Source organism: Rhea americana, unplaced genomic scaffold, assembly GCF_003343005.1.
Source record: "Rhea americana isolate MKP2758 unplaced genomic scaffold, rheAme1 scaffold_42, whole genome shotgun sequence".
NCBI lineage: Eukaryota > Metazoa > Chordata > Aves > Rheiformes > Rheidae > Rhea > Rhea americana.
Genome location: NW_028186557.1, coordinates 1,507,004 through 1,532,815, shown reverse-complemented (window position 1 = coordinate 1,532,815; position 25,812 = coordinate 1,507,004). Strand labels below are relative to the sequence as shown.

At 39.2% G+C, this 25,812-nt stretch overlaps 1 protein-coding gene across 1 annotated transcript in view; it reads left to right on the top strand.

Moving 5' to 3' along the window:
- The window catches only part of SYNE2 (spectrin repeat containing nuclear envelope protein 2), a 173,736-nt gene that overhangs the window by 19,731 nt on the left and 128,193 nt on the right, over positions 1–25,812 (top strand). Inside the window, exons 3-29 of the mRNA XM_085315029.1 lie at positions 1,284–1,345; positions 2,339–2,434; positions 2,702–2,779; positions 2,867–2,959; positions 4,217–4,398; positions 6,091–6,287; positions 6,767–6,867; positions 7,638–7,739; positions 8,496–8,633; positions 9,495–9,659; positions 11,674–11,786; positions 12,187–12,343; positions 13,611–13,707; positions 13,872–14,059; positions 14,248–14,412; positions 15,057–15,200; positions 15,733–15,906; positions 17,360–17,518; positions 17,773–17,946; positions 19,165–19,299; positions 19,453–19,608; positions 20,775–20,986; positions 21,275–21,350; positions 22,113–22,231; positions 22,818–22,941; positions 23,973–24,130; positions 24,589–24,736. Of these exons, the coding sequence (XP_085171155.1) occupies positions 1,284–1,345; positions 2,339–2,434; positions 2,702–2,779; positions 2,867–2,959; positions 4,217–4,398; positions 6,091–6,287; positions 6,767–6,867; positions 7,638–7,739; positions 8,496–8,633; positions 9,495–9,659; positions 11,674–11,786; positions 12,187–12,343; positions 13,611–13,707; positions 13,872–14,059; positions 14,248–14,412; positions 15,057–15,200; positions 15,733–15,906; positions 17,360–17,518; positions 17,773–17,946; positions 19,165–19,299; positions 19,453–19,608; positions 20,775–20,986; positions 21,275–21,350; positions 22,113–22,231; positions 22,818–22,941; positions 23,973–24,130; positions 24,589–24,736 (3,713 nt within the window). The remainder of the gene's footprint in view (positions 1–1,283; positions 1,346–2,338; positions 2,435–2,701; positions 2,780–2,866; positions 2,960–4,216; positions 4,399–6,090; positions 6,288–6,766; positions 6,868–7,637; positions 7,740–8,495; positions 8,634–9,494; positions 9,660–11,673; positions 11,787–12,186; positions 12,344–13,610; positions 13,708–13,871; positions 14,060–14,247; positions 14,413–15,056; positions 15,201–15,732; positions 15,907–17,359; positions 17,519–17,772; positions 17,947–19,164; positions 19,300–19,452; positions 19,609–20,774; positions 20,987–21,274; positions 21,351–22,112; positions 22,232–22,817; positions 22,942–23,972; positions 24,131–24,588; positions 24,737–25,812) is intronic.

The window sequence follows — 25,812 nt, the reverse complement described above, 5'->3', positions numbered from 1 at the left end:
GGATGGCATCAAGCTTCATGCCAAGGGAAGAACATTGTTATTTATTGTGGCGAGGTGCCTACCTAGCTCTCCGTTCCCGTGCCTGTCTCAAGCGAGACATATGTATACTTGGGTGCTTTTAAACAGGGTGCAGAGGAGATCCGGAGTCGGTGCGGGGAAGGGGCAGCCCACGGCTGGGCTGTGAGGGACGGCCGGGCGGGCAGCGAGCCGGCCTCGCACCGCGGCAGCGTCTGCTGGGTTGGTTACGCTCAGGATAAGCTTTTCCTGGAAAGGGCTCACAAATGGTCTTCCTCTTCTGCCTTTCGGGGGAAGCAGGCAAGGATTCCCCTTCCGTTGTCTCTGCTGCCCACAAGCTGTGGAGAAATGCTTTCCCTTCTGTTGCACTCTATTCCGTTGTGGGAAAGTTAAAAATTCTGTTTTTTGAAACATGGGCTTGAACAATTTCCTGTCTTTTTTCACAACTAGTTATCCCTGCTCGTAGTTTATCACAGYGTAAGAGCCCCCAGGGACTGTTGCAAAGAGCCGGACCTCTGCATGCCCAGGCCACGCTTCGAGTCCCATTTCACCATTCCTCGCCGGAGCACTTCTGATCCAAGCACTTGCTTCCTCCTCGCTCCCGTTTTAGGACCCTGCTTGGGTCTGATCAGTGATCTGCCTRTCAGTTAACCAAGACATGCTCCTCTGTGACTTTGCCTACAGGTGGGCATTTATCATCCAAGCAGATGCCCTGGCCTCCTTCCTGGTCTCATCACCTTACTTGGCTCATGGAGTTCCTTGGATTTGACCTCCTTGAGAAGGGTCTGAAGAGGGTCCAAATATTCCAGGTTCTGGTGGGAGTGGGATGCTGTCCTCAGCGATATGGGCTCTCCTGAGAATTTTATCTTTGAGCCAAACCCTTTGACAATCTCAGGAGTGGATCTTACGCTGCTGGACACGCTGAGCCTTTTAAGGAATGGTTAGAAGTGGATGGAATTCTAGGTGCATGACGCTGTAGGCCGATGTGTTCAAACCACTGCATTTGTGGAGCTTCTAAGAAAACCTTATCTAGCTGATTTTGGTGCATCTGCTTGATGGTTATGGAACTCCTTGTAGCATGATCTCTGCAAGCAAGAAAATATTAGAAGTAAAATAACAGTTGAGAAAAATTAATGATAGATTGTATCCAGTATCATGTCTTGAAGAGCAGACCTTAGGTTTGAGATGGATCCCATGTATCTTTTTGAGAAAGACGAATAAAATCAGACCATTCTTTTCATTAGGCTTTTTTTTCTTCTTTTTCCCAGTGCAGAGAGAGTGTACCCAGAAGAAAACCTTCACTAGCTGGATAAATTCAATATTGGCAAAGGTAAGAAGGGGATTCTTTTGAAAAGACTTTTTTTTTTTTTTTTAATTCAGAAGTGTTCTGTGGAGATTAAAATTTTTAGGAATAAACAAAATTAATTTAAGCTTTTAGGCAATAACTGGAAAATTTTGTCTCTGGAAAGCATTGGTTTAATAAATGCAATGGCATTGAATCAGTGATCGTCTGAGGACATTCAGAAGACAGGTTCATAAGTAGATGAGAGTATCTTTCTCACTGATCTAGCAAAACATGTTTCCTCTTGTCTGCAGACCTTATGCTAGGTTGCGGTACACATGTGCCAGATGGGATTTTATGATGTTCTGTATTTACAATTAGTTTTACTATGTTTAGATAAGAATTATTCTATTATGCAATCCAAGAACATGAGTTTAATAGGATGATTTGAGTGACAAGTGAATATTAAAAGAAATCACAAAACCATGTAGGTGCTCTTTAAGCTTTCGTGAAGCAGCTCATACATCAAGTGTTGGAGATCTGACTTTCTCAAGCCAAAAAATCTTGTTTTAGTCCCTCCTTGAGCAGAAGCTATTGAGCTCATGATAGGTTTGTGTTGTCTACAACTGGTGAAAAGGATGGGGAGTTAGTAATTCAATTCTGTAGTTGAATTTGAACTCAAGATACATTGATTAGGTCAAAATATGAATTAGCTGCTTTTCTTGATTTTCTTTTTGTTCAAAGTTATTTTATTTTGACACATACCTCATTGAAATGCATAAATGCTTGAAAATAAGGCCTAAACTAACCCTTGTAAAAATCAGAGACAGGAGCAAGAGAGTACAAGAGGCAAAGATAACAATAGTTCAGAAGGAACAGGATATAGGAAATTAGATGTAGGATTTGTATTTCAGCTTATTTAAAAATAAAAGATAGTAAAATTTTTTTAAGAACAAAGTAAAACAATCTGTGATGTTTTGCAGTGTAATGTTTTCAAAATGACAAAAGATGGTGTGACAAACATTGAAATTTGTTTTGTAGCATACGCCTCCTTCTGTTATCTCAGACCTGTACACAGACATACAGCAAGGACATTTGCTTTTGGATTTGTTGGAAGTGCTTTCAGGTCAACATCTGGTAAGACAGAGTAAAAAAATGTTACATCATTCCTTGGTCATATCTGGCAAAGTTTTCTGGATGTGCCTAATTGTAAGCAGTGATCAGTCTTGGGTCATGGAATTATTCACAAGTATCTTAATCTTCCATCACTGACATTTAATCATACCCATTGATGCTAGTTCTTTGCAAGTCATTCATGAATCTTTGCAAGACTTTCTTTATCATAATATAAATCAAAATGGATTATTGCATCTGAGAATGTAACAAGTTCTTTATACTTTACAGCCACGGGAAAAAGGATTTAATACCTTCCAGTGCAGAAGCAACATAGAAAATGCTTTGACATTTTTAAAGAGCAGATCAGTGAGTATTAACTTCAAAATTCACAAGTAAAGCCAGTTTAGCTGGTGGAACATTTTCTTTGTTAACAATGATCCCTTTTTCCTCCAGCTCAAGCTCATAAATATTCATGTTGCTGACATTATTGAAGGAAAACCTTCCATTGTGCTTGGCCTAATTTGGACAATTATATTTCATTTTCATGTAAGTATTTCAGTGATGTGAGAGAATGGTTTAGTAGAGGGAAAAAGCACAAAAATGTGTTGACTTATGTAGTCACCAAAGGAGATGAATTAAATTAGTACAAAGGAGAAGATTATTTTCTGATGTTTTGAAGCAATGGCTCAGGGAAGAGATGCACCAATGTGTCCTGTCTGTGTCTGTGAGCTGCTTCTCCAATTCAGTGGTGGAGTTACAGTCTGATGAACAGTCTAATTCRAAATGGTAGAATGGGCAGATATCAATATTTTGTAAATAACTAGTTAAAAAATAGGCTAAACTTTACCCATTTGCTTAAGGCCTCAGATGATTAAGCACCAAATAGAGCGAGTAGTGCGAAGTGACTCACATCCACCTCTCTCAGAGGCAGCCYCCTGCTACGGCGTGTTGGCTGTGCTCACGCTGTGTAATACCCGCTATTCTGTTTTTCAGCACAAGGTGCCTGAAGTAGCACCAAGGCTGTCTTGCAGCCTGTCGTAATGACATTTCTTTTACCAGATGCCGAGCATCTTGCATGGTGTGAGGATGCGGGGAGGARGGGGTGTCTGAAAGCACAGGGCCTTACTGGGGTTGTGTTGGAGGACTGTAGAGAGTGATGGAGCCGAAGTATCTTCTAGTGAGAGCTCAGCAGAGAACTAACATAGATGCACTGCAGGTGAGCTGAGGACTGGCACTGACAGGAGAGCCAAGAGGGAAGTTTATTTAACAGTATGTATCTCACATTTTCCCCCACACTTTTGGCACTGAAGGTTTTTGGGCTGCACATACATAGAGGCTTTATCTTTTTGCCCAAACAAAGCTTCTGGGTGCGTTGGATGTCCAAGGTCTATGAAGTAGGCATTCCTGTGTGTGAGCGAGCAGRCAAGCTCTGAACATGCTTAACACACGGCGTTGTGTCAACAGCTGCCACAGGCTGCTTTCAGTGGTAGGAGTAGGAAAGTACATTGAGTAAGAAGGTCATTTGCTGCCAGTGCTGCTGTCCACAGTATCGCATGGATGGAGCTGTCTTGGGTGGTATTTCTTGCCAAGAAAATCACCCAAAGGTGGGATTCATCATGATATACTTCAGCTTGAACAGATAAAATCTGGCAAAGACTTGGAAATGTGATCTGATCCTTGTGGGTAGASGACTACAACTCCAGCTGTAATTGAGTCCTGTTTAATTCTCCATGATTTTCTGCAGTTGATGTCCTGGTAATTTTTCACTGAAACCTGATTAAATTCTCCTATTGTCTCTAATAGATTGAAGAACTTGCTGGGGCACTTGCTTGTACTTACAATCAGCCGTCTCTTGATTGTTCAAGTGCTGTTGACTCCTCTCCAAAGGCAAGCAGATCAGCTAAAAAAAGTGCTAAAATTAAGGAACGGTGGAAGATCTCTGCTACAAAGGCCCTTTTGTTGTGGGCAAAAGAACAGTGTTCACTGTAAGTTCCATCCCAGGTTTATAAATAGTATCTTACATTTTTTATTTACTGCTTTCCTCTGTAATGTAATGTTATTTTTCCCTGGGTTTTTTTGACATTTCTTAGTGACAGCTTAGCAGAAAGTCTTTAGAATCCAGATGACGTTAGCAGCACTTTTAGCATCAGTTGGGCCTTAAGTGTTTTGACATTAGCCCTTTAAACATAAGAAACGAAGGCTAATTCTACTAATAAAACACCATAATATGAACTGTGTTGTTTAGCTTTTCTTTTAGGGGCTTACAGTTTTCTATGTCATAAGTCTAGTGGAAAGCTTACATGACTTGTGAGTTTTAATCCTCATGGTAGGCACTGGGTAACAAAGTTTCAGAAATAAGACGATTTTTATAAAATTGAAAATGTAGGGTTTCTAGGTTTCCTACTTCTAATGCTCTTCTCTTGAACACTGCGTGATCCCCAAGAAAGATCCTTATGAAAGTGAGAGATCACAGCCCCCGGCTGCAACAAGGTATTTGCTTATCCCTGATGTATGCAGTACCTGGCTCCTTTGATTCAAATGGGAGTGCTCACAGCACAGAATCTAGAGCAGATACAGCTATTTCTTGAAAGATGCAGGCTTTACATTTTGTATTTTCTTCAAGGGCTAATGCTTCATTCAAAGATACTTCAGATACACTTTACAATAGCATCAGACCTTTCCTTCCATTTTTTTTTCGTTGCTTCATGTTCTAACACCATCCTCTAATGTCCCGTATTGTTAGGGGGAGATAAAGGCTTTGCTCAGCACATCAGACACTTTCTATTGAGACARTGTTTTTAGGCATTGAATTTTACCTTGTAGCTGAGTTTTATTAGTACAAGATTTGTTGGCATGTAAAACCCAGTTCTCTCCATTTAACCTTCTTCTTCCTTTTGCTTGTTTTCGTTTTTCATCAATATTGCTCTCTGTTTTGTAGGGTTCTTTCTAAACTGTGATCACATTGAATAATTTTATTTTCAGTGAATCCTATTTTATTTTGTAAAAGACCCGATCTCATAAATCCTGTCTTGTTGTTTTGTGACAGAGTTTGATCACTTGAACACTCATCTTTTTCACACAGTAGCATACTCAGAATATATAAGCTCTTTCAGGAAGGTTGTCCCATTCACTGTGACTCACACAGTCATGAGGGCACCTCACAGTGCTGTCTGGTCACCACTTAATAGGAGATGTTTTAAGGACACTGAAGCAAATATGGGAAAAAGAAACGTTTCCTGCAGTAGTCTGATATTTTTAAGTTCTGAATTTTCTGAAAGGCCAAATGTGTCCAATACTCAACAGCCTCACAGACAAATTTATGCACCCTGTTGCAGAAACTCCAGTTCTTTGCTTCTTGTTTTCCAATTGTGTAGGATTCATAGCCAGTGAGAGCAAAGGGTATCRGAAAGGGTATTGGATCAGCAAGATTTTGTCTTCAGAATGGAGCACAAGATAAAAGTGTTGTGTTATTTTGCAAAAATATTTGTAGCATTTGGTAGTACGGCTGTATCACTGATTGACCCAGCTTCTGCAGAATTCAGTGGCCAGGATTTCTGTAACTCCTTGCATTTGGATCATACCCCATTTTACTGAATTTATGCTGTATTTCTAAATTTGTACTTGTGACATCTGAGAAATAGGCTGTGATGTTTTGTTTCTGATCGTTTTTGGTGTAGGCATGGTTCTATCAGTGTGACTGATTTCAAGTCAAGCTGGCGAAGTGGACTGCCTTTTTTAGCCATCATCCAYGCCTTAAGACCAGGTCTAGTTGATATGGAGAAAGCAAAAACTAGAACCAATAAAGAAAATCTGAAGGAGGCTTTCAGAATTGCAGAACTTGAGTTGAATATTCCACGACTTCTTGAACCTGAAGGTAGATGATCTGGGTTTTTATATCTTTGTAGTAAGGAGTGAGTGTAATATAGTCTGATATGTGTTGACTTTTAACGCAGGAAAAAATAAGGCTGTGTTCAGATTTGAAATGAAACATTGATATTTACTGTAATGCTCAAACCTGATGTTCTTTATTGTGTAACACAGAGCGTACTTCAGATTTTTGAGGTTTTTTTTGATTGACAGGAAATGTGGGAACAATATGCAGAAGAAAGGATATGAAATTTTCCCATTCATAGGAGAAACCTGTTCATTAGTTTATCATGTTGTATTACACTATTTCAAAGAAAAAAAGAAGTCTAGAACGAACTAATTTCTGTCAATGGTGTTTTAACTGAGCTGTTGAAAAATAAACATGTTTATGCTTACTGTGTTTTAATAACTGCAGTATAGTGTGTAATTATGTGATCAGGCCTTGAGGACTGTATAATTATGTTAATAGTGTATTGGTTCTTGTAGATGTTGACATTATGAATCCAGATGAAAAATCAATCATGACTTACGTGGCTCAGTTTTTGCAATACTCCAGGAATTTACCTGTGTCCGAAGAAGACATGCAGGTATGTTATGTGTTTTATCACTGAGACACTTTTAAATGATTCACAGTTGCCAACAATTTCAGGACTTTCTTTGCTCAGTTTATAATGTGACGCAGTGGTCGTTATCTTTCATGGTTTGATCCTCTGATTCAGCCACTGATAGGGTTGAGTTGGTTTGAACCTCCTGATGCTCCTCGGTAGTACCCAAGACTCAATACAATAGATTTTTGATGATAAAGGTAGAATTGCAGTCTAGATTGTCTTGTTTTCCYTTTTTAACTATTCCAGATGACATTTTCAAACCTGATTGCCTTTGTGTACAGTCTTAAGTCTGTATTTAAGTGTCTGGGTACAGGCGGACAGATTTGCAAATGTGCAGAACAAACTACTTTAAATTTAATAGCTCACTTGTAGAGCGGAAGTTGTCATTTGCAGAGAATACCAGCTGCAAAAYGAACTTTTCTATTCTCTATATTCTCACATGATAGTTTATGCATTAATTGGCTGTTTACATATCTTTGTGCTGATAATCTCTTTTTAATATGACTACATTCAGGATTTTATTTTAAAATGCCTTTATATATGCAGGTACCAGGTTTAAAACTTTGGTCTCACTCAAAAGTAGTGGCTGATACGAAACTCATTAGAGCCCCCAGGAATTTTAATTTGTTTTTCAGAGGCTTTGGATGAGGTTTATTGTATGTTCACTTGTATGCTGTTTTATGGCACAATGTAAATTAAAAACAGGGCTTGCAAAATGGGAAAATGAAATTTTCTGCTCTAATTACCAGGGAAAAGTAAGAGAGGCTGTAACCTGGTTGGCCGCACAAGGAAAGAAGTTAGAAAAGTTGCTAATTGACACAGAGTGTGAAGCATATTACCAAAAATACAAAGTAAGTTGCATTTTACAGACCCTTTTAAAATATTTAACTACTTTATCAAAAAGAATTATTAAAAATATATTCCCAGATACATAGCTTTTCATAGTCATTGCCTGGACTGAAGTTTTAGATAAACTTTTAAATAAAAGACTTGGAAACCTGAGACTGAATTTGGTAAATGCACCAAAAGGATTAAGGGAAGATTTGGAAAAAAAAGTACTACTGTAAGGAAATAGGTATATACTCCTTGGTTTCTGAGCAGAACAAAGATTTTTTGGAGAGGGTGAAGTAGTGTCTTTTAATTAACTGATGCAGCTGGAAGACATGGACAAGATTCAAGACCCTTCACAGGGTCACCTTCTCCATTGCTGTGATATTAATAATAGTTTTTCTCAACTAGTGTCATAGAAAGGTACTTAAAATGTTGGCTACAGATTGTGTCTGAASTAAAATTTCCTTTGGTTTATATGGCCCAGTAGCCAGAGTTTGTAATTAAAAGGCCCGTGTGGAACTATGAAGAGAGAAGCCATGTCTGACTGCACTGACATTATATTAAATAAAGATTTCACTACTGTATGGCACCTATGCTTTCAGACCCAAATGGTGCCTGTAGATGAGCATGCCTCCTTTGTGGTATCTTACCTTTCCATGCATTACACTCTTTGAAGTTAATGGAAATCATATTGATATGTCCAAAGCCAATTCTTGACTCCACCAGTTTCCATTTGAAGTTTTCTTCTGTGAATTATTTTTCCTTTCCAACCCTAGGAAATGATGTCATTTATGGAAGCATTTAACCAAGAAAAAAAAGCCTTTCTGCCCGTGTTGTCATCAAAAGCAAGTGTAGCAAAGCTAAGCGAAGACCAGCAGCAAGTGAGAGAAGAGTGGCATAAACTGATCTCTCAGGTCAGAGGCATTTCTAGCTCTCTTATCAATGTGTGAGTGTTTGATGAAGAAGACTAAGACTACCACAGAAAATGACATAGGGAGAAGAAGGGGGGTGATTGTGGGTTATTTGGATTGATAAAGGTGAGACTGACCCTCAACCTGACATCCAGACAGATTGAGTGGTGCGCAGTGCCCAAGAGGAGACGGAAAGTCTATTACCCTTCTGCTTCCCAAGGCTCAGGACTGTGAGAAGTCGCCAAAATATAGCCTGCATCTGATTATTTTTGAATGTGAGCAGTCTCCACATCACTGATTTTGGCCTATTTTTGTTTAAAATCTTCTTTGGGATGTAATTATGGCTCAGATAATGATGCAGCTGGGSAAAGTGTTAGAATAATCTTTCCCACAGGACAAGTAGTGGTATAGTTAGATCTGGTCACTGCTTTGCAATGAGGTTGGCTGTGTCATCTCTCTGCCCCCCAAGCTAGGCCTTGCTGATAATCTCTGTTCCCCTGTCTTCCCCTATGATGGAAAGCTGCCCACAGCATCCCTTGTTCCCATCCATTTTTTCCAGTAACATACTATAAATTTTCATGTTGTGGAGCTTTGAGGTGGTCACCAGCTGAGGACAATGAGTTCTGAACTCTTTGTAGTGTTACAGAGATTACAGGCTGAGGAGCAAGTCTGGATCTCAGGTGAAGATAGCTGATTTCCAGCTGCCTTACTGGAAGCTCCTTTTCTGAATGGTGACTTCTATTTTTTTATTATTTTTTTCCCCTGAGGTGTCTAGAACATCAGGTTATGGAGAATATATCAGTACTTTGGGAATGGGGAAGAAAATTCTAGTGAGAAATTTAATCACTTGTCTTTTCTTTTAAGATTAATGAATGGAAAACAAAGCTGGACCAGATGTTGCCCCCTCCTCTGGATGGTATTGAGGCCTGGCTTCAGGAAGTTGAACATCTGCAGGCAGAAGATTTGCCTGATTTGCAGGACCCCTTTAAAGCAATGTCTCTCTTCAGAGAAATAATTGTAGTATTTAAGGTATGCTGATCACTAAGGAAACATTCCTCTTCAGTCTGACCTAGCAAAGCACTTGTTATGGAGTTGATGTTGACATTTTGGGAGGTGGTGTGGATGTGTTTATCTTAGGAAGATGAAAAGCCCCTCTGAAGATTTTTGAACAATGAGTAGTTAAATTAAATAATGACATGGGTCTGTAAGAGAGGTTTCTGCTTTCACTGGGGGTGAGATTAAATTAAAATAGTATCTGAATGAGTAAATTGTGGTATTATTTTTATGTGGCTCTTGCAACTTGTTTGTTTGTTAGGTAATAATACAGGTAAGCACCTGCTTATTTTTAAACCTATGCTAAATACATACCTATTCAGAAAAGCACTTGGGCTCAGGGTTACATTCCAGTGAGTTTATGCAGCTCTTAAGATTTAAGTCAAGTACTTGCTGAATTACTCTGCAGTTCCACTCAAAGCAATGGAAGGTATTTGGATACCTCARTACCTTCCATACAAGTTGTTTATTCTAACCTTGAAATCTTTACATTGATAATATTTCAAGCATCCTTTTGAGTTTGAAGACTTCAAAAAAGGTAGCTGTATTGATGCCCAATTGATCAATGTAATTCTGTGCTTTCTTTTTGTATGAACAACAACTGGGAAGGTGGATGTTTTTGTGACATGTCCCTGATGTAAATTTGAAAGGATGTGAACTAGAAGTTCTTGTGAGTGACTTGGTAACACCACTTTTTTTCATACTATTCCTAGTCAGTTCCCAAAGTGAGACATGACTTTTAATTGATAACGGTGTTACCAAATTCAGTCAGTTGATCTATGATTTGTAATTTTTAGCCTAAGTAGTTAAACCATTTCTAAGAATGAGAGAAAGAAAGAGATCTAGTTGTTTTAGGTATTTTTCCCATTGAACATGGAGATAAAAGCATTATTTTACGTAATTAGTTTCCTCAAGAAGAAACCCAGAATGCTTCATTTCTGTTACTCAGCTTTCCTTGGAGGGAAGAGATTCTGCTGAGAGTTTTTTGGGCTCCCTCCCCCACCCCCTTCCTCTAATCCACTCTTTTTAATGTGTCTTGTGTAGGGATTGTCAGTGTGGTGTCTCATGAAGCAAATTCTACTTTCTCTTAAGGTCAAGGAAGTCACCCACCAATGCACTTAACTGTCTGACTGGAATGGTTTTAAGGTTGCAAAATCAAGTATTTAAAAGCTGTCCAGTGCTGTCTGATATGAGGGCTGGCCCAGTTTTTAGCCCTTTGCCATTAGCATGCTTTGTGGCAAGTTTTATTACACAGAAATGTATTTTTAAGTGCAATTCTTTATAGGTCATTTATGAATATCTCATCCCCTTTGATATATGTGTTCTTCTATCATGTGCAAGTCGTAAGTGATAGGAATATTTAATACTGTTTTTTTTTCCTGAAACTCTTCATGTGGGTTAAAGTTTCTCTGCAGATTTGTTTTATGTTTAATTTGTTGTTTTGAGAATTTGATGCTCAGACACATGTCCATAAAATATTCCCAACTCATTTGATAATGGCTATCAGAGGGTTAATATGACATTGATATTAGAATGATATTAAATGGAAATTTATTAAGTGTTCAAATAAAGTATTAAGCAAGTATGACATAATATGTTTATTCATAATGTTTTGCTATCAGTCTTTGCTAACACATAGCAAATAAGATCTTAATATCTTGAAACTGTTGAAGTGACATTTCTTAGTTATAAAGATGGTAGAAAAACTGAGGAAAGAACTGATAGTATAGCTAGCATAGATACATGTTCCTTAAATTCAAGTAGATGCACAATGGTAAGATAAATCGTATTGTGCCTTTAGTAAATATGCATTTTTGGAGGTGATGAAATGAATTCTTTCATTTGACTTTAATGAATTAAAACACTGGAACACTGTCCTATGCTGACTAGTTCGTAGTAGTTTTTGCTGTAACGTCAGGTGTCTTGCAGATTTCCAAGTGAAGTACTCTAGCATTTAAATGAATGACTTACTATTTCTTTTTCTCCCCAGGGCTTGATGGATTGTTTTGATTCTCACTTGGACACCCTTCAATCCTTTAAGAATGAAGATGAGAAGAATATGCCACTAGTATTGCCTGAGAAGCTGGAGGAAATGAAAAGAAGGTTGTGTTCTCTGCCCAATTCTTAATTCCTAGTTTTTAAAATCAGTTTGAGATCTACAGGTTGTACAACCCTATGTAGCTGTCAGAACTTATTTTCAAAAGTGACCAATGAATCTGTGTCCTTAATCTGGGATGCTTTGATATAACAGATGGCAGATGTCCCTTTTTTTGCTATTTTAGATTTTTCAAAAATTGAGCAGACAAGATTGAAATGCTCAAAATTGTTAATACTGAAAAAAAATGAATAGTTATTATTTTAGATTTTTACTTCCATCAGAACAAAAGAGATGTTTGCATATAATGTCTGTAATTACACGTTTTTAGGCTAAAAGCCATACACATTAATRCCTTCTATATCCAATAGTTTTGAGTCAACTTCTGGAACATTTTACTGATTGCAGATTCAGTAACATTCGGTTCACAAACTCCAACACCTTTCTTGAATACCACTGTGGACTGTGCTCAGCTATTGCCAATGAGGTGATGTTAAAGCTAAATATCTGGAATATGAAATATGGAACAAAAGAGTCTGTGGAATCACTGCTGGAAGACTGGAATGTAAGTTTAAAATATAGGTATTTCATACTTGTGCCCTGACAGTAATCATTTTTGCCCCACTCTGTTTCATTCAGGCTTACATCTGTCCTCATTTAAAAATACTAACATAGTTGGGAGAAGCACAGTAGTCTTGTGAGATCTGGTATTTATGCAAAGGAGCACGAGCAGACTTCCATAAAATTTTTCTTTTCACATACTCTTCCCATTTTGCTCTGAATGTGAGTTTCTTCAGCCTGGAGAAATAGATACAGCTGTCACTATCTATAATTTCCTATCTCCTCATTTTCTTTTGGGCCAGGGGGCTCTTTCTTTCTAGGCTATTTAGAGGGCCAGCAATAGCAGCCCTTTCCGAGCTGAAATCCATACAAATCTCTCTGACATAGTTCGGTAGCAAACAACTACCACCATGGTGCCAGCTAATTCAGTCTGTAGCTGATGCCTCTTCCTTTTCCTAGTTTTCTGGCTTCTGTGTGCTCCCTGGTGCATATGAATTGTCCTGTTTTATTATATTTTGTGCTTGGCTTACCATCTGGGCCCAAGTTATTAATCTGAGGCCACAAATTGCTGCCCTTACAGAGCTGTGGGAGGGGACAGGTTGTCCTACCCAAGTAGCTGAATTTCTGAAGAGTTTCTCTCCAGTTTTTCAGGCTGGAAGACCCCTAGTTCAATTAGTGAGAATTTCACCAGCATCAGAACTGTGGAATGAGGCAGAAAGAAGTTGAATAAAATCTCAGTTTTCCTGAGGTGTATTAACCTTACCCTGTGGTGAGCTGGGACCATGGAATTAATTTGTTTTGAATTTCTTGATTAAGTCAGTTTCATAAATACTTATTATCGTGTTATTTTTACAATAATGATTCATGATCTTCCCTCAAGCTGGTAGAATGTAGAGAAGAGTTTAAGACATGAGGAAAAGATCCAGAAAGTGGCACTTTGGGTGCCACTAGCTTCATCTTTCCAATGTATGAAAATCAGGCCTCTAAAGGGCAGTACAGAAGATGGAGTTACACATTGAGCAACAAATTCTCATGAGCAGAGAAAGTCACACTGGAGTACCTCTGTATGAGCAGARTACACAACAGGTCTAACACACACAACAGGTCTAACTTAAGACTAAAGGGTGTAGCTGGGTTGCTGGAWGTGCAGAGGTTACATTTAACTTGCAAGTTATAAGGTCTTATTAAAAAAATGTATCCTAAGCTGTATTTCCTCCCTAGTTTTGTGTGTGTCAGTATTACCCATGCCAGCTCTTTTTCACTTTGTGCAGAATTTCATTGAAGAAAAGAGACTTGAAAAACAGCTAGAAACTGCTAGTCACATCTGTGAAGATTTAAAAAACAAAAACATCAGCAGTCCTGACTTGGGTGAGTTCATGCACACAAACTGTTATTAAAACCTCTGTTTTGAATTGATGTGCTGTCACCAGTTTGAATTCCCACTACCTCCTATATTTTCTGTAAAATAGTGACTGTGTGATTAAACTCTCTGTTTTCAAATGCGTAATGATATTCCCTATTTGATGTCCTAGCTGGTGATCCTCAAGAAATTAAAAAACTTTTTAAGACAGTGGAGTCGAAGATTTCCATGTGCAGAGACTATATTTCCAATGTAAATAATACCCTACAGAAAGTTCTGTCTTCCTGGAGTAATTATACAGAAAACATGTGCTTACTGAAGACGTGGCTGGAAGAAAAACGGAATGAGCATCCGAAAGAGGTAGGTGGTTAGAAAGAAGTAGGTGGTTAGGTTTCTCTTTGTTGTGAAGGACAGCGAARCTTTGAAGACTCCTGGAAGGAAAGCGTTGTACATGGAAGTGGTTGTTTTAGATGCATTCTTGCTTCTCACTTTGGGAATAAGTGTTCAGCCAGGGTTTGCTTTAAATGATTTCAATGCCTCTTGTCTAGATCCCTGCTGACGTTCTGACAAACTGGAATTCAGTGCACGGCTCCTTAAACGAAGCTGGAAATTATCTCATTGAAGTGAGCAAAGAGCAAGTTGGATCAAATATTGCCAAAGAGCTGAAGAAACTGAACAGGAGATGGGCTAAGTTCATCAAGAGGACGCAGTTTGTAAGCTACCAAACCCTCCAGTTTCGTATGACTCTTTTGCCATGGAGCCTTCAAAATTTTATTTTCTAAACTTACTGACTTGTTATTTAGAGGTTCATAAATCAGGAACTAGTCAACTCAGGACTGACAGTTTTAGAACAGGAGGAATGGAGAATACACAGAGGCATCCTGTTCATATGTGCCTCAGTTAAATGCTCTTTACAACACTATGGAAAATGTTCAGATTTTTAAATGGAAACTTTAAATCCACCTATGAAAGGATACTTTGTTGTGGGATAAAGCTCTTTATTCAGTTCTAGAGATGGAAGTGATCAATTTCTTCACAGCTTGTGAGCCTTTGCTAAATTGTATAATCTCTGCCTCAGCTGTTAGAAAGTAATTATTGCTTTGTAGCTATTTCTAGAGTTGTGCAACTTTACACCAGCTCACTTGACAGGGTTTCATGCTGCTGCAAATTCCTGCAGAACCTGCTTGGTGTTACATATCTAACATTTCCTAGAATGCTTTTACAAAAATGGCATTACTAATCTGCCAGAGAAYTTAACAGCTCTTAACTTTAATTTTCTAAATTGAGCCTTTTGGTGACATTTTGAAGGTGTTGTTGTGACAATAAATGGTGGCAACAAATTACAACATTTTTGCAGGAGATGAGGTTACTGAAAATGCAAGAAGATCAAATGAAACAAGTTCACAAGAGTGAGGGAAATCTGGAGTCTCCTATAAAAGCCCTTAGTGATCTGGCAGACATTTCAAGAGAAGCTTTTAGGAGTCATATTCAGAAAGAAGAGGTAAAGAGTCCTCTCCTACCCTTACAAGGGCTTAAGGATTTAGGAGTTATTTTTCTGGCATTGCTTTGGGGCATTATGACTATGCCTACATATATATATATATATGTATGTAATTAAACCTGGTGCAAATGCAAATACTTAAGCTCTGGCCTGTGACTGCCAGAACCATTAAATTGTTACCGTGATCCTTGGTCTGGGTCTGACCCCTGCCAACCATGGCTCTCTGAGACAATTCCCTGGCATAGCCTAGGGGATGCTCCAGGCCAGGAGCTGCTCTCCATAAGTAGAGTGGCCACGGCCACCTGCTTGTAGGGGAGGAGGCTGGTCCTATGGACACATATTGTGCTGTCCCAGGTCCTCTCCTCGTTTATTTACCAGTGTAAGTTTAGTGTGTACTTCTCCTTCATTCTCCTTTGAGTGGGAAAGCCAGACAGTTGGCTGAGTGGTGATTGTGCGTGGAGGAGGGCGGTGGAGAGACCCTTGGGAGCAGATGCCAGGTGTGAATGTGTCTAACCCTGCATTTTGTTCATAGCTCGTTGAAGACAGCGCAGATGCCGCTGAAAAGGCCAGGGGATTCCCAGAGAGTGCAGAGAGAATCGAGGCACTCCTCAAAGGGGTGGATGGCTGGGCAGCCGAACTTGAACACCTCCTCGGCCAGATCCGTCACGAGGGATGTGCAAAACCTGAGACGCAGGAGTATCTGCAGGTGAAAATGGAAATATACTGCTTAAAATACCCATTCATCAAATTCTCATCTTTCAGCATGGATTTGTGGCTCGGGTAAAATGAGCCATCCCCAGTGAAGCAGAAATGAAGGTGGATTTCATGCTGTAACACTCCTGTGTTAGTATGTTGGTGTTATTTCCCACAATAACTTCCAGCCAAGCTGCAGATGACTCTTCCAAACATCAGCATGTCCAGGTGACAGCAAGTGCCAATCAAATGCTCTTGATGCCATTCATCAGCAGCTTGTTCTTGAGTGGTATTAATTACTCCCTGTCCAGCACAGCACTCACCACAGATGAGTGTAGAGTCTGCAGCTTGAGTGTAAAGTCTGATTTATTTCCTTCACCTGCCAATGAAGGTGAGTCTGAACAAAGATGCCGGGCTTGCACTGGAGAAGCTGAAGTACTGTCTTATATTCCCACTTGTTATTTCTGCAGCAGGGGCAGTATAATCTAGTGGTAGGGAAGTGCTGGCAGAATCAGGTGTYGCTGGAGCTTCTCTGCTCAAGCCCTAAGGGTAAACACAGATCTTCAGTATATTAAATCCCCTACAATAATCATGAATCAGAATTAGTGTGAGTTTACTTTGAGTCTGTGCATTACACTGTGTTTAGTTTACAGAGATAGGAGATAGGAGCCTGTGAAAAGAATATATTCAACTTTGTGTAATTTGTGGGTGTACATTTATAAAATAAGCCTAATTTTGCAGGATGACACTGGTTTGTTTAAAACATCAAAGTTACAAAAGGCATCCTGAAATACAGCCTCTGGAAATGTGAGTGGCATTATGTCATTATGTCTCTGAGAGGAAGAGATCAGGTTGTTTCTCYCTTGCAGTACAATGGGTCGAGATCCAGAATAAAGCACTGATTATCACTAGAAGAATGCTAATTGACAACTTCAAACAGGAAAGTGTGTTGAATATTCATAGACCAAAACTGCTCTAGTAAGGACAATTCATGATAAATATTCAAATACAACACAGTACTTTTGCATGCAAAATAACCAGCTGCTTCCTGCCTGTTAGGAGTCAATACTGCAAGAAAATCTGAGCCTTGATAAGCTTACTTTTGGATGACTTAATGATCAGACAATACATATCCAAATGCATGGTTTGTATGTTCATTTGAAAAGCCACTATGTGAAAGAATGTTTAAAAATTACTTTTAACTGGCTYGGAGGCAAAGACATGGGAGGTAGCACATTGACAGGAAGAACGTGCTAGCAAACAGAATCCCCTGTGGATGGCAGCAGACTTCTTTCTCTCTACACAGAGATTTTGCAGTGCAATATACACTGGCCATAGTTGGAATGTAARCTCTTTCTTTGGCCAAAAAGTAACCATCCATAATGAGTGCTAGCTTTTCAGTTCAGTTTCTCTAAACAACGAGACGTGAGCGCTGTGCAGGCTTCTAATGCTTTTCATTTAACCAGAGCTTGGCTGCAAGAGGAACCTCATGCCAGGAGCAAGTTGTGGCAGCAGAAGAGATCTTGCAATCCCTGATGCAAAACGCTTCAGGTCAGGTGTCCCAACAACATTTTCATACCGCCGGGCTGCAGGCACGAATTAAACAAGCCAAAGACAAAATTGAGGTATTTTTTCTTGATCATACACAGACCTCTAGTTTTAGCATTACATGATCAGGAAGGCTGCTTTCACTCAAGTGAAATGTGTATGCTTTTATAATAGGATCCGTCTCCCAGAGTCCGCTTTTGTTGTGGCAAAATGTGGAACATTTCAAAGATCAGTATCTCAACTTGAAAAACTTGAGTGATGTTGTGAAACAATAGCTTTATGTAATTAGTGACACTCACACATGTTCTGAAAAATGTCTCTTTCTTCCAAGGCTGCCATGGGTGACATAGGTGATGTCTTGCCCAAGTCTGAGAAGAGACTCTCAGAAAAGGAGGTTTTGCTCAATTTTGAAGAATCTCAGAAAGACCTTGAAGCCTCCATTTCAAAGGCGGTGAAACTTGTCAGTCAAAAATTAAGCCCTGAAGAAAATATTTCAAAATACGAGGTGAGTTGCTTTTCATACCATACCTGGCTTCTGAGCCAGCTGAATGGAGTGTTTTTCAGTGTTATTTAATATCAAAAAGGTGAAATACCACAGTGAGAAAAATAGCAGATATTTTTGGTAACTATTAATGCTTTTTTCCCCCCAACTCATTAATTTAATATTGTTAGTGTATACTAACTTGGCAGACAATTTGAGAGGAGAAATGTTAATCTTTACCTTTATAGCTACGTGTTCTAATTAGCRGTGTATTCCTTTTTGTTTGCACTGTCATGATAAATGCTAACAAATATTTTAAAAACTTCTTGTTCCTGATCCCAAATTGCTCTCCATTTCCACCAGTAAATGCATTCTGATAGGGCTTCTTACGTTACCTRAGTCAGGGATTTTTCTTCTTCAGAAAATGGGATGTGTTACCTCTGTTCATTAGTAGGAAGGTATTATCAGAACAAAGTAGCCATGAGACACAGAAGTAACGTTGTGTTTATCTTTAATCTCATTTTCCTGATGAAATAAACCTGTCTTAGGAAATGCAAAGTATAAAAGAGTAACATTTATGTGGTGTTATGTTTAAGATTTTATTTTTATATAACACAGGATGTTGACAGTTCTGCAGCTGCTGTATCTCTGTAGCAGTTTATTCCGTGTCTGAATCTTGTCCTCATCTTGTCCTTGTTTTAAATCGCTCCATCATCCTCGGATTTCTGTTCTGAACTACAGCCACATTTTGCCTAATTAATAATAAACATTCCCATCATGAATCACGTAGCCCAGTTCTTGGATGAGTTTTTAAAGCATCATTATAAAAGTTGAATTGCCCTTTTCTACTGGCTAACTTGTAAAGAAAGTTTGGAAAATTMAGATCTCTTGGAGGGGTCTTAAGTGAGCTATCCGAAATGGAAGTCCCTGAAATTGGTGTTGCCTTGTGGTGCGTAGCGAGTCCTGTCGGCTGTGTGCAGGGAGCAGCGCGGAGGCAGCCCACGGCACCTCGGCGCCTCGCCAGACCCCACCGCGCTGGTGCGGACCTCTCCCGCAGCCGCACATCTTACCTGTCCCTGTGGAGAATGCCCTTTTACCCGTTCAGGCAAGGGCCATCACAACCTGTACACACCAAGTATTCATACTTTATGCATGGTTTTTATGTGCTGCTGATGTCATTTTATTAGGTAAACAAGCTAAATTCAGTTCTATTTATTTTTCATTTTGATGCTTTTCTTGCAGGAAGCTTTTAATGCTTTGGACAGTAAAGTTCTTGACAAATTTTTGAAAGCAGCTGAACAACTGAAAAATATTTCATCTGATCATGAAAAGCTGGTAGTGGAGGAAAAGAGTAAAGATGTTTGTAAAAGATGGGAGGTGAGATAATATACAGAGAAGAGTTTCCTTTCTTCTCATTAGGCTTGGCATCTTTGAAAAATAATGTTTTGTCACTCTAAGTTTAGATGTTTTTATTTGCTTTGTAGTATTGTCTCCTCATCTCACAGGGATAACATGTTCTGAATTTTGCAGGCAGTTCATCATGAAATTATGTCCTGTATACAGCTCATAGTAGAAAGAGGAAAAAAGAAATTTAATGCAACTTTTAAGAAAATCAATAAGCAATTAGGTAAAGAGAAGAAACTCCTCAGCATGGATAAAACTAAAGGGCTCATCAAGGAACATGAGGTACCTGACGCACTCCTTTTCTGCTCACCTCCCTGTCTATATGAAGGCACTGTCTGCCCTTCCTGCTCCTTATTATGTGCATTATCACAGTCTACATTTATGGAGCAGAGCTCTGGTGTTTGATGTCRTGTTAATGTAGACCAGAGGCCACCTAAATGATCCCTTGCCTTTCTGGCTTCGGATATTAGCATCATTGCAGACTGCTAAAGTTACTTCCTTGCTACTTGGATGGTATGATTTTTTCAATTAAATCTTTTAAAAATGCCCTTGAAGTATTATGACAGAGTTAGCTGTGCAAAATGCAGTAATAAAAAATGGTTGCATGATCTGGGACTCCCCTGAATTGTAACAGTCACACAGCTGATGTTAGGTGTTTGAATTGAGTGTATCTTCCCCGCAGTACCATAGCCCCATGTTTGTGCTGCAATTTATGTTAACCACAAGGCTAGGCATAAGCCTTCCATATGTCACTGGCCCAAGTGAGCCATAGTAAACAGACTTATTCCATAAGCAATGGGATTTACACTTCAGTGTTATTAGTGTTTTCCTTCATCTTCCTCTCTGAGAGGCGCTGATGTGGCCAGGTTATTGCTTGTAAGGGTAAGAAGGCGCTCTGCTGATGAAATTCTGGTCTCCATTGAATTCAGCAGAGGYTTCATCTTTGCTTCTTATGGGTTTATTTTCAATAAATATTACATACTCAAGAGTAAAGAAAAACAAGCATTCTCAGGTGCATTCCTTCTKCTTAAAATTTTTATTGTATCTTAATTTCATCCTAGAAGGTAGAGTTATTAATGAGGAATAGTCTAAATAAATTTTCCAATTCCTCTTTTGCTGTAATCAGTGGAAGATATATGTTAATGTCAGTGTTAGCAGGACTTGGGACCCAAAATAGCTGAAAATATAGTAACATAAGTCATTTCAAACTCAGACAAGAGTCAAATAGTCTTGTGAGTACAACTGGGGAACATGTTGCAGTTTTCTCCATTTCTTTCCTGGCTCTATTTGAAAAAGAACTGAATGAAAATAGATATTTTTCTCTTCATTTGACATCTTACACTTTAAGTGCACTTACTGAGAACACAATGAAAATAGAAGCATGTATGAAAATGATTGCATATCTTTATAATTTAACATGAGTTTATTATATTATTTTCCTCATTTAGACCTTTTTTTCACATGAAGGCAGCCTGAAGGAACTTAAAAAGTCATTAGAAGATCTTAAAACATTGGCAAGACTGGCAGAAGAAACTCTCCCAGATGTACAAACACTGGTTATGGAGTGTGAACAAAAGCTAGAAAAGCTTCAACCCACTGTGGCAGATACTTACGCAGCCTTGCTGTCTCATGCTGGAAAAGAGCAGCCGTCCAAGAAAGAGTGGGTGTCTGGGTGCATGAGGTGTCCTAGCCTCACTGAAATCAGAAATACAGATAGTTTTTGTGGTATTGTAAATGTACTACCAAGCACATACCGTGAGTACTACTAAGGGCAACTCTATTTTCTAAACATTTAGTAGTGAGTTTCAGAAACACACAAGTACACTGATTACCCTTTGGCATAGCTGCAYTGTTAGTTTTTAATCTTTAGCCAGAATTTCCTTTTTATTTTTCTCTTTTATTTCATAGCTGCTTTTATCCTTAACCTGAAATTTCTTTTAAACCTTAGGGGTTCCATTGTTGTTTCTGAGAATGGAGAAAATCCAGGTTCTTCTCAACGAATGGATATCTTTTCAGCACAGGAGGTATGCAGTCCAAGCTTACTGTGATTATTTCTGTTATTATTTGTGTTATAGTAGAACCTCAGACATCTGGTCACAGATCAGAAACCCACTGTGCTTGGGAATGTAGATTAAATAAATCCTAAAAAGTATCTGTTACAAGGAATTTGCAACTCCTCTAACTGACTGAAGTCAATCAATTATCAATCACTCGCATGCAAGGAACAGCACTAGGCATACTGAAGAGATGTAAGTGGGACCCCAACTTTGCATTATGTTTTGCTGAAGAGTGCTTTTCAGCTGGAAGAGCTGTATCTGAAGCTTTGTGTTGGTCCCTGTAGTGGCCAGGTGACATGAACTAGTTGCAGAGGACCCAAAGGAAAAATAGCAAGGGCAAGAGAAATGATAAGCTGTCTGGTATAAGCAATGGGACAAAGCCTCAGGAGACAGACAGTGACTCGGGGCTGCCCACGGATGGTCACAGAGCTTTGCTCTGCTGGTTGATGCCTGCCAAATTTCTGATGGGGTGGCTGTGTCTGCTGAGACCCAGTGTCAGTATGGAGGGAATGAATGGCCTGGCTGCAAGTGCTCAAAAATTTGCTTTTTTGATTCGTGCTTTAGTTTAAACACATCTTGTGTTCAGGAATGGAATCTCTCATCTCCTTTGGGAGTGTTTCACATGAAGTGATTGCTTCTTTCAGGAGTTCGCAGTTGTCTACTGATCTTTACTATGTGTTGGCGCAGCATAACATAGAGTTCATTGTTTTCCTTTTTATTTTTGCTTAGACATCAAGRCCTGGTTCAGATATAGTTTGGGAAACAGATGTAACACATCAGAATGGAGAAAGCTGCCCAAAGAAATTTGAGGAAGACAGTGATTTGCCCTTACCAGCTTTATTAGACAGGTAATTTTTAAAGGATGAAAGGCATTCATATTAAGARATGATACTATGCTGGAAGTTTAGAAATGAGTTGGAAAGTGAACTTTTGCTATGCAGAACTCCCTTCTTAATCTACTACTGCATGTTTACTATTACTCTGTAATTGATAAAGAATCACTACAGTAGCTAAATGTTTCAAGTGATAGGACTTTGTAGCAACAACACTTAGCGCTTAGAGATTTTTTCCTGGTCTTTCATTGGGTCAGAAAGATCTTTAKCTGCCTTACTAGTAACTCCAAATAAAAAGTAAACATTGGAAAARCCAAAAAAGGGTGAACCTTTTTTTTAGGGAACTGGTATTTTTACATGCATAATACTGAATTTAGAGAATACGAGAAGCTATTCATACATGAAAATTTGCCAGTGGAGCAATTTCTCAGGTTTTCTATATATAGGTCATTTGTGACCATTAATCTGGGTTAAAATATGCATTAGTAATAGACTGTGCCTCTTYTGTACGGTAATCTATTGTCAGCAAGTCCCAACCCCTGCCATGTCCCATTAAAATAGAGATAATGCTCGTTCTAAAAATGATTGCCTCTTTCTTCAGCTATAACACACAAAGAGGTAACTTGGAGGAACTTTTACAAATCAGCAGAGATAAAGTAGCATCTGGCTTTACTGATGAAATAAAAGGAACTTCATGCCTTCAGAATAAGCTGCTTGAACTACAGGTAAGTATTCACCCCTTAAAAACATACTCAGTGTCTGAACTGTTGTTTTTCTATGTGTTTCTATGTGTTTCTATGTGACCTTCTATGTGTTACACATACTGCCAAAAGACAAGGAGCATTGGCACGACCATATTTATTAGGAATAGGAGGAAGTCAAGGGTTCTGCATTCGGCAGGGTGTGAATTCCTTCTTCACGGTTCAGTTGTGCCAGGTTGGCTGAAAGAAGAAATTGGCTTGTGGTATACAACAGGGGCTCATGGAAAAAAATAACTGAATAAAGCAGCTCTGTTGTCAGCAGGCTTAAACTCMCTTATGCTGCAGTCTGGTCTTCCACAGTTTTTCTCCTGGTTGCGTGCTACCATAACAGCACCAGAAATGGAAAGAGTRTATGTCCTGCTCAGCCTGGGGCTGGAGCAACTTCACCTGCTGTTTCTGGGGTGAAGGGAGGCAGGGTTGTCTTGCCATGTTCATGTAGGAGTGGCAAGTGTTGGAGCATGCTCAAGGCAGGAGCAACCTTCAGAGAGGTGAACGATCTGATGCCRACAGTGCATGTGCAGAAGGAAACTCTTCAAAGACTTACAGCTTGATCACATTTGTGAGAACCTTAGGGGGTGATAAAAGGCACACATTTGATGTTGGGGCATTTGTTATTGCAACTTTTAAGTCCTTCCTGTGAGCACACAGGTTATCTAGCATCTCAGAATTTGGTTCAGTGCTAAGGCTGTTTTTGTTTTTTTAAACAGCTAAAATTCTTATGGCAAAAACAGCCAAGCCATATTTATTGAACCTTTTTAGAAGTGCAGCTAAGACATACATTTGACGTGGAAAATTTTGGCATAAAATATTAGCAGAGATTTACATACAACTGAAAAGGGGGCCCTTAAAAAAACCAAAGCAATAGACACTCTTAACCAGAGGTGATGTTTTCAGCTTTTTCTGAAGTAGCTCTTGTGACAGTAATTTTCTGAATTGACCTGTCTGTTGTAAAATATGGTATTATATTAATTCACTTAACCCTGCATATCTTTTAGATCATAGAGAACGAAATCAGTTCTGGCTGGACACAACTGGAAAACATCGCATCTACCTTAGAAAACCTCTTGGATGAAATGGAACTGGCTGCTATCTCTGAAACACAAAGCAAGCTGAAAGGAGAGTGGAAAGAGCTTCAGGATATTATAAGTGSCAGGTATAAAATAGCACGGCATGATATTAGCTAAGCTATAGGTGATTGTAATGTAATTAAAGTGTGTATTGTGAAGGGAGCAGTGTGCATTATAGAAAATGTCTGCACATTTTTAACTCTGTCTTAAATTTTAATCATATAAAATCAGTCTTATCTTAATACACACATACATCTCTTACAGATAATGTGAATCTCTGCAAGCAGTTCAGTGTCAGATCTTTGTAATACTACTGTGTAGTGTTCCCAAGGTTATCATTATTTCCTTCAACTTTCTGATTAAATTCACTGTAATTCACCCTGCTTCTCTTATTAATCAATGAAGAAAACTCCTGTTGACTTCAAGAGGAGGAGGATTATTACCTCGCTCTATTAGGCAGTCAATCACAATGACATTGTGGCTTTTTGCCCTGTGTCTTTCCTTACTTGCTTTTCCAGTTCATGTTTCTTTTCATTTCTTGTAGAACGAACTCTTTAAGGACTGCTTTGGAAATTGTTTTGCCAATAGAAAATGAATCTATTCTTCTATGTGAATTAGATCAGCGGCTGAACAGAAAGGACGTCCAACAGTTTAATCTGATGAATAGTGATCTTGCATATAGGGAGCTGAAGGTAAGGGGAAATGCAGAGACTACACCCTAGCCAGATCAGTTATTAATATGACAAAGAACTAGCGAATTTAGTGGTATTTCTCATTCAGGAGTTTGCGACCATTTACAAGACCTCCCATCACTTCTAGCGCTTAACAGCATTTTACTTACCTTGCTTTAAAAGGCCCTGCTCGTTTAGAGACAGGGAGCTCAGTGGGACCCACCATGAAGAACATAGTCTTGAACGTCCCTTCTTGTTTATGACTTTCCTTTGTTCTGGTGTTACATTGTTCTCACATGGCTGAATATCATCACGTGCTGTTCAGAAGAAATTACAGCTGCCGTAATTGTGGCCATTATTAGCTTTTTTTTTTTCTTCTCCTCTGTGTTTTACAATCTGAAACAGTGTTCTTTGTGAAGATTTTTGGGGCTCAATCTCATGGTTAAATTACCGTGTGTCAGCTGAGCCGTGACAAGCACCACAGCTCTGGGAAGTACAGCAGGGTGTAAGCTCRTGTGCAAACTTCAGCTGCATTGTGCCACATCTGCTGAGGGCCCCCAGGATAGTTTTGGCAGCTCTGCTTATGTGCAGTTACTTGTTAAGCTGCTGTAAATAACTYTCCCTGCTGAACACAGAGACTACTGCCCAGCACTGAAAGTTTGCATTTGTCTGCACTTGGCTCTTGAGCTGAGCAGGGTTGAGGTCTCAAGCTCTGAGGCACASTGATGGGCACTCTCTGTCTGAGATTGCTCTTCTTACCTGGAGTTTCACAGCAGTGGCATAGTGCTACTTCGTCTGAGGGCTGCATAATGCTGTAACCACATAATGTGCAGGAGATTTCTAAATGCACACCAGTCTCCTCCCAGTCTCCTTCAGAAGTATAGCATAAAGGATTGAGAAGACTGCAGAAGTAACGATCATCTACATGCCAACCTGTGCTCAGAGCAATCTGCAACTGTGAGAGCCTCCTGGGTTTCCATCCCAGGACTCTTGTCATCTTTTTCTGCTTTTYATCTGGTTGTTGTCAAGAGACTTGGGCTTCTTATAATGGTGCTCAAGTTCCTTTTGTGTGGAATACCGTTTTATCTTTCATTCTT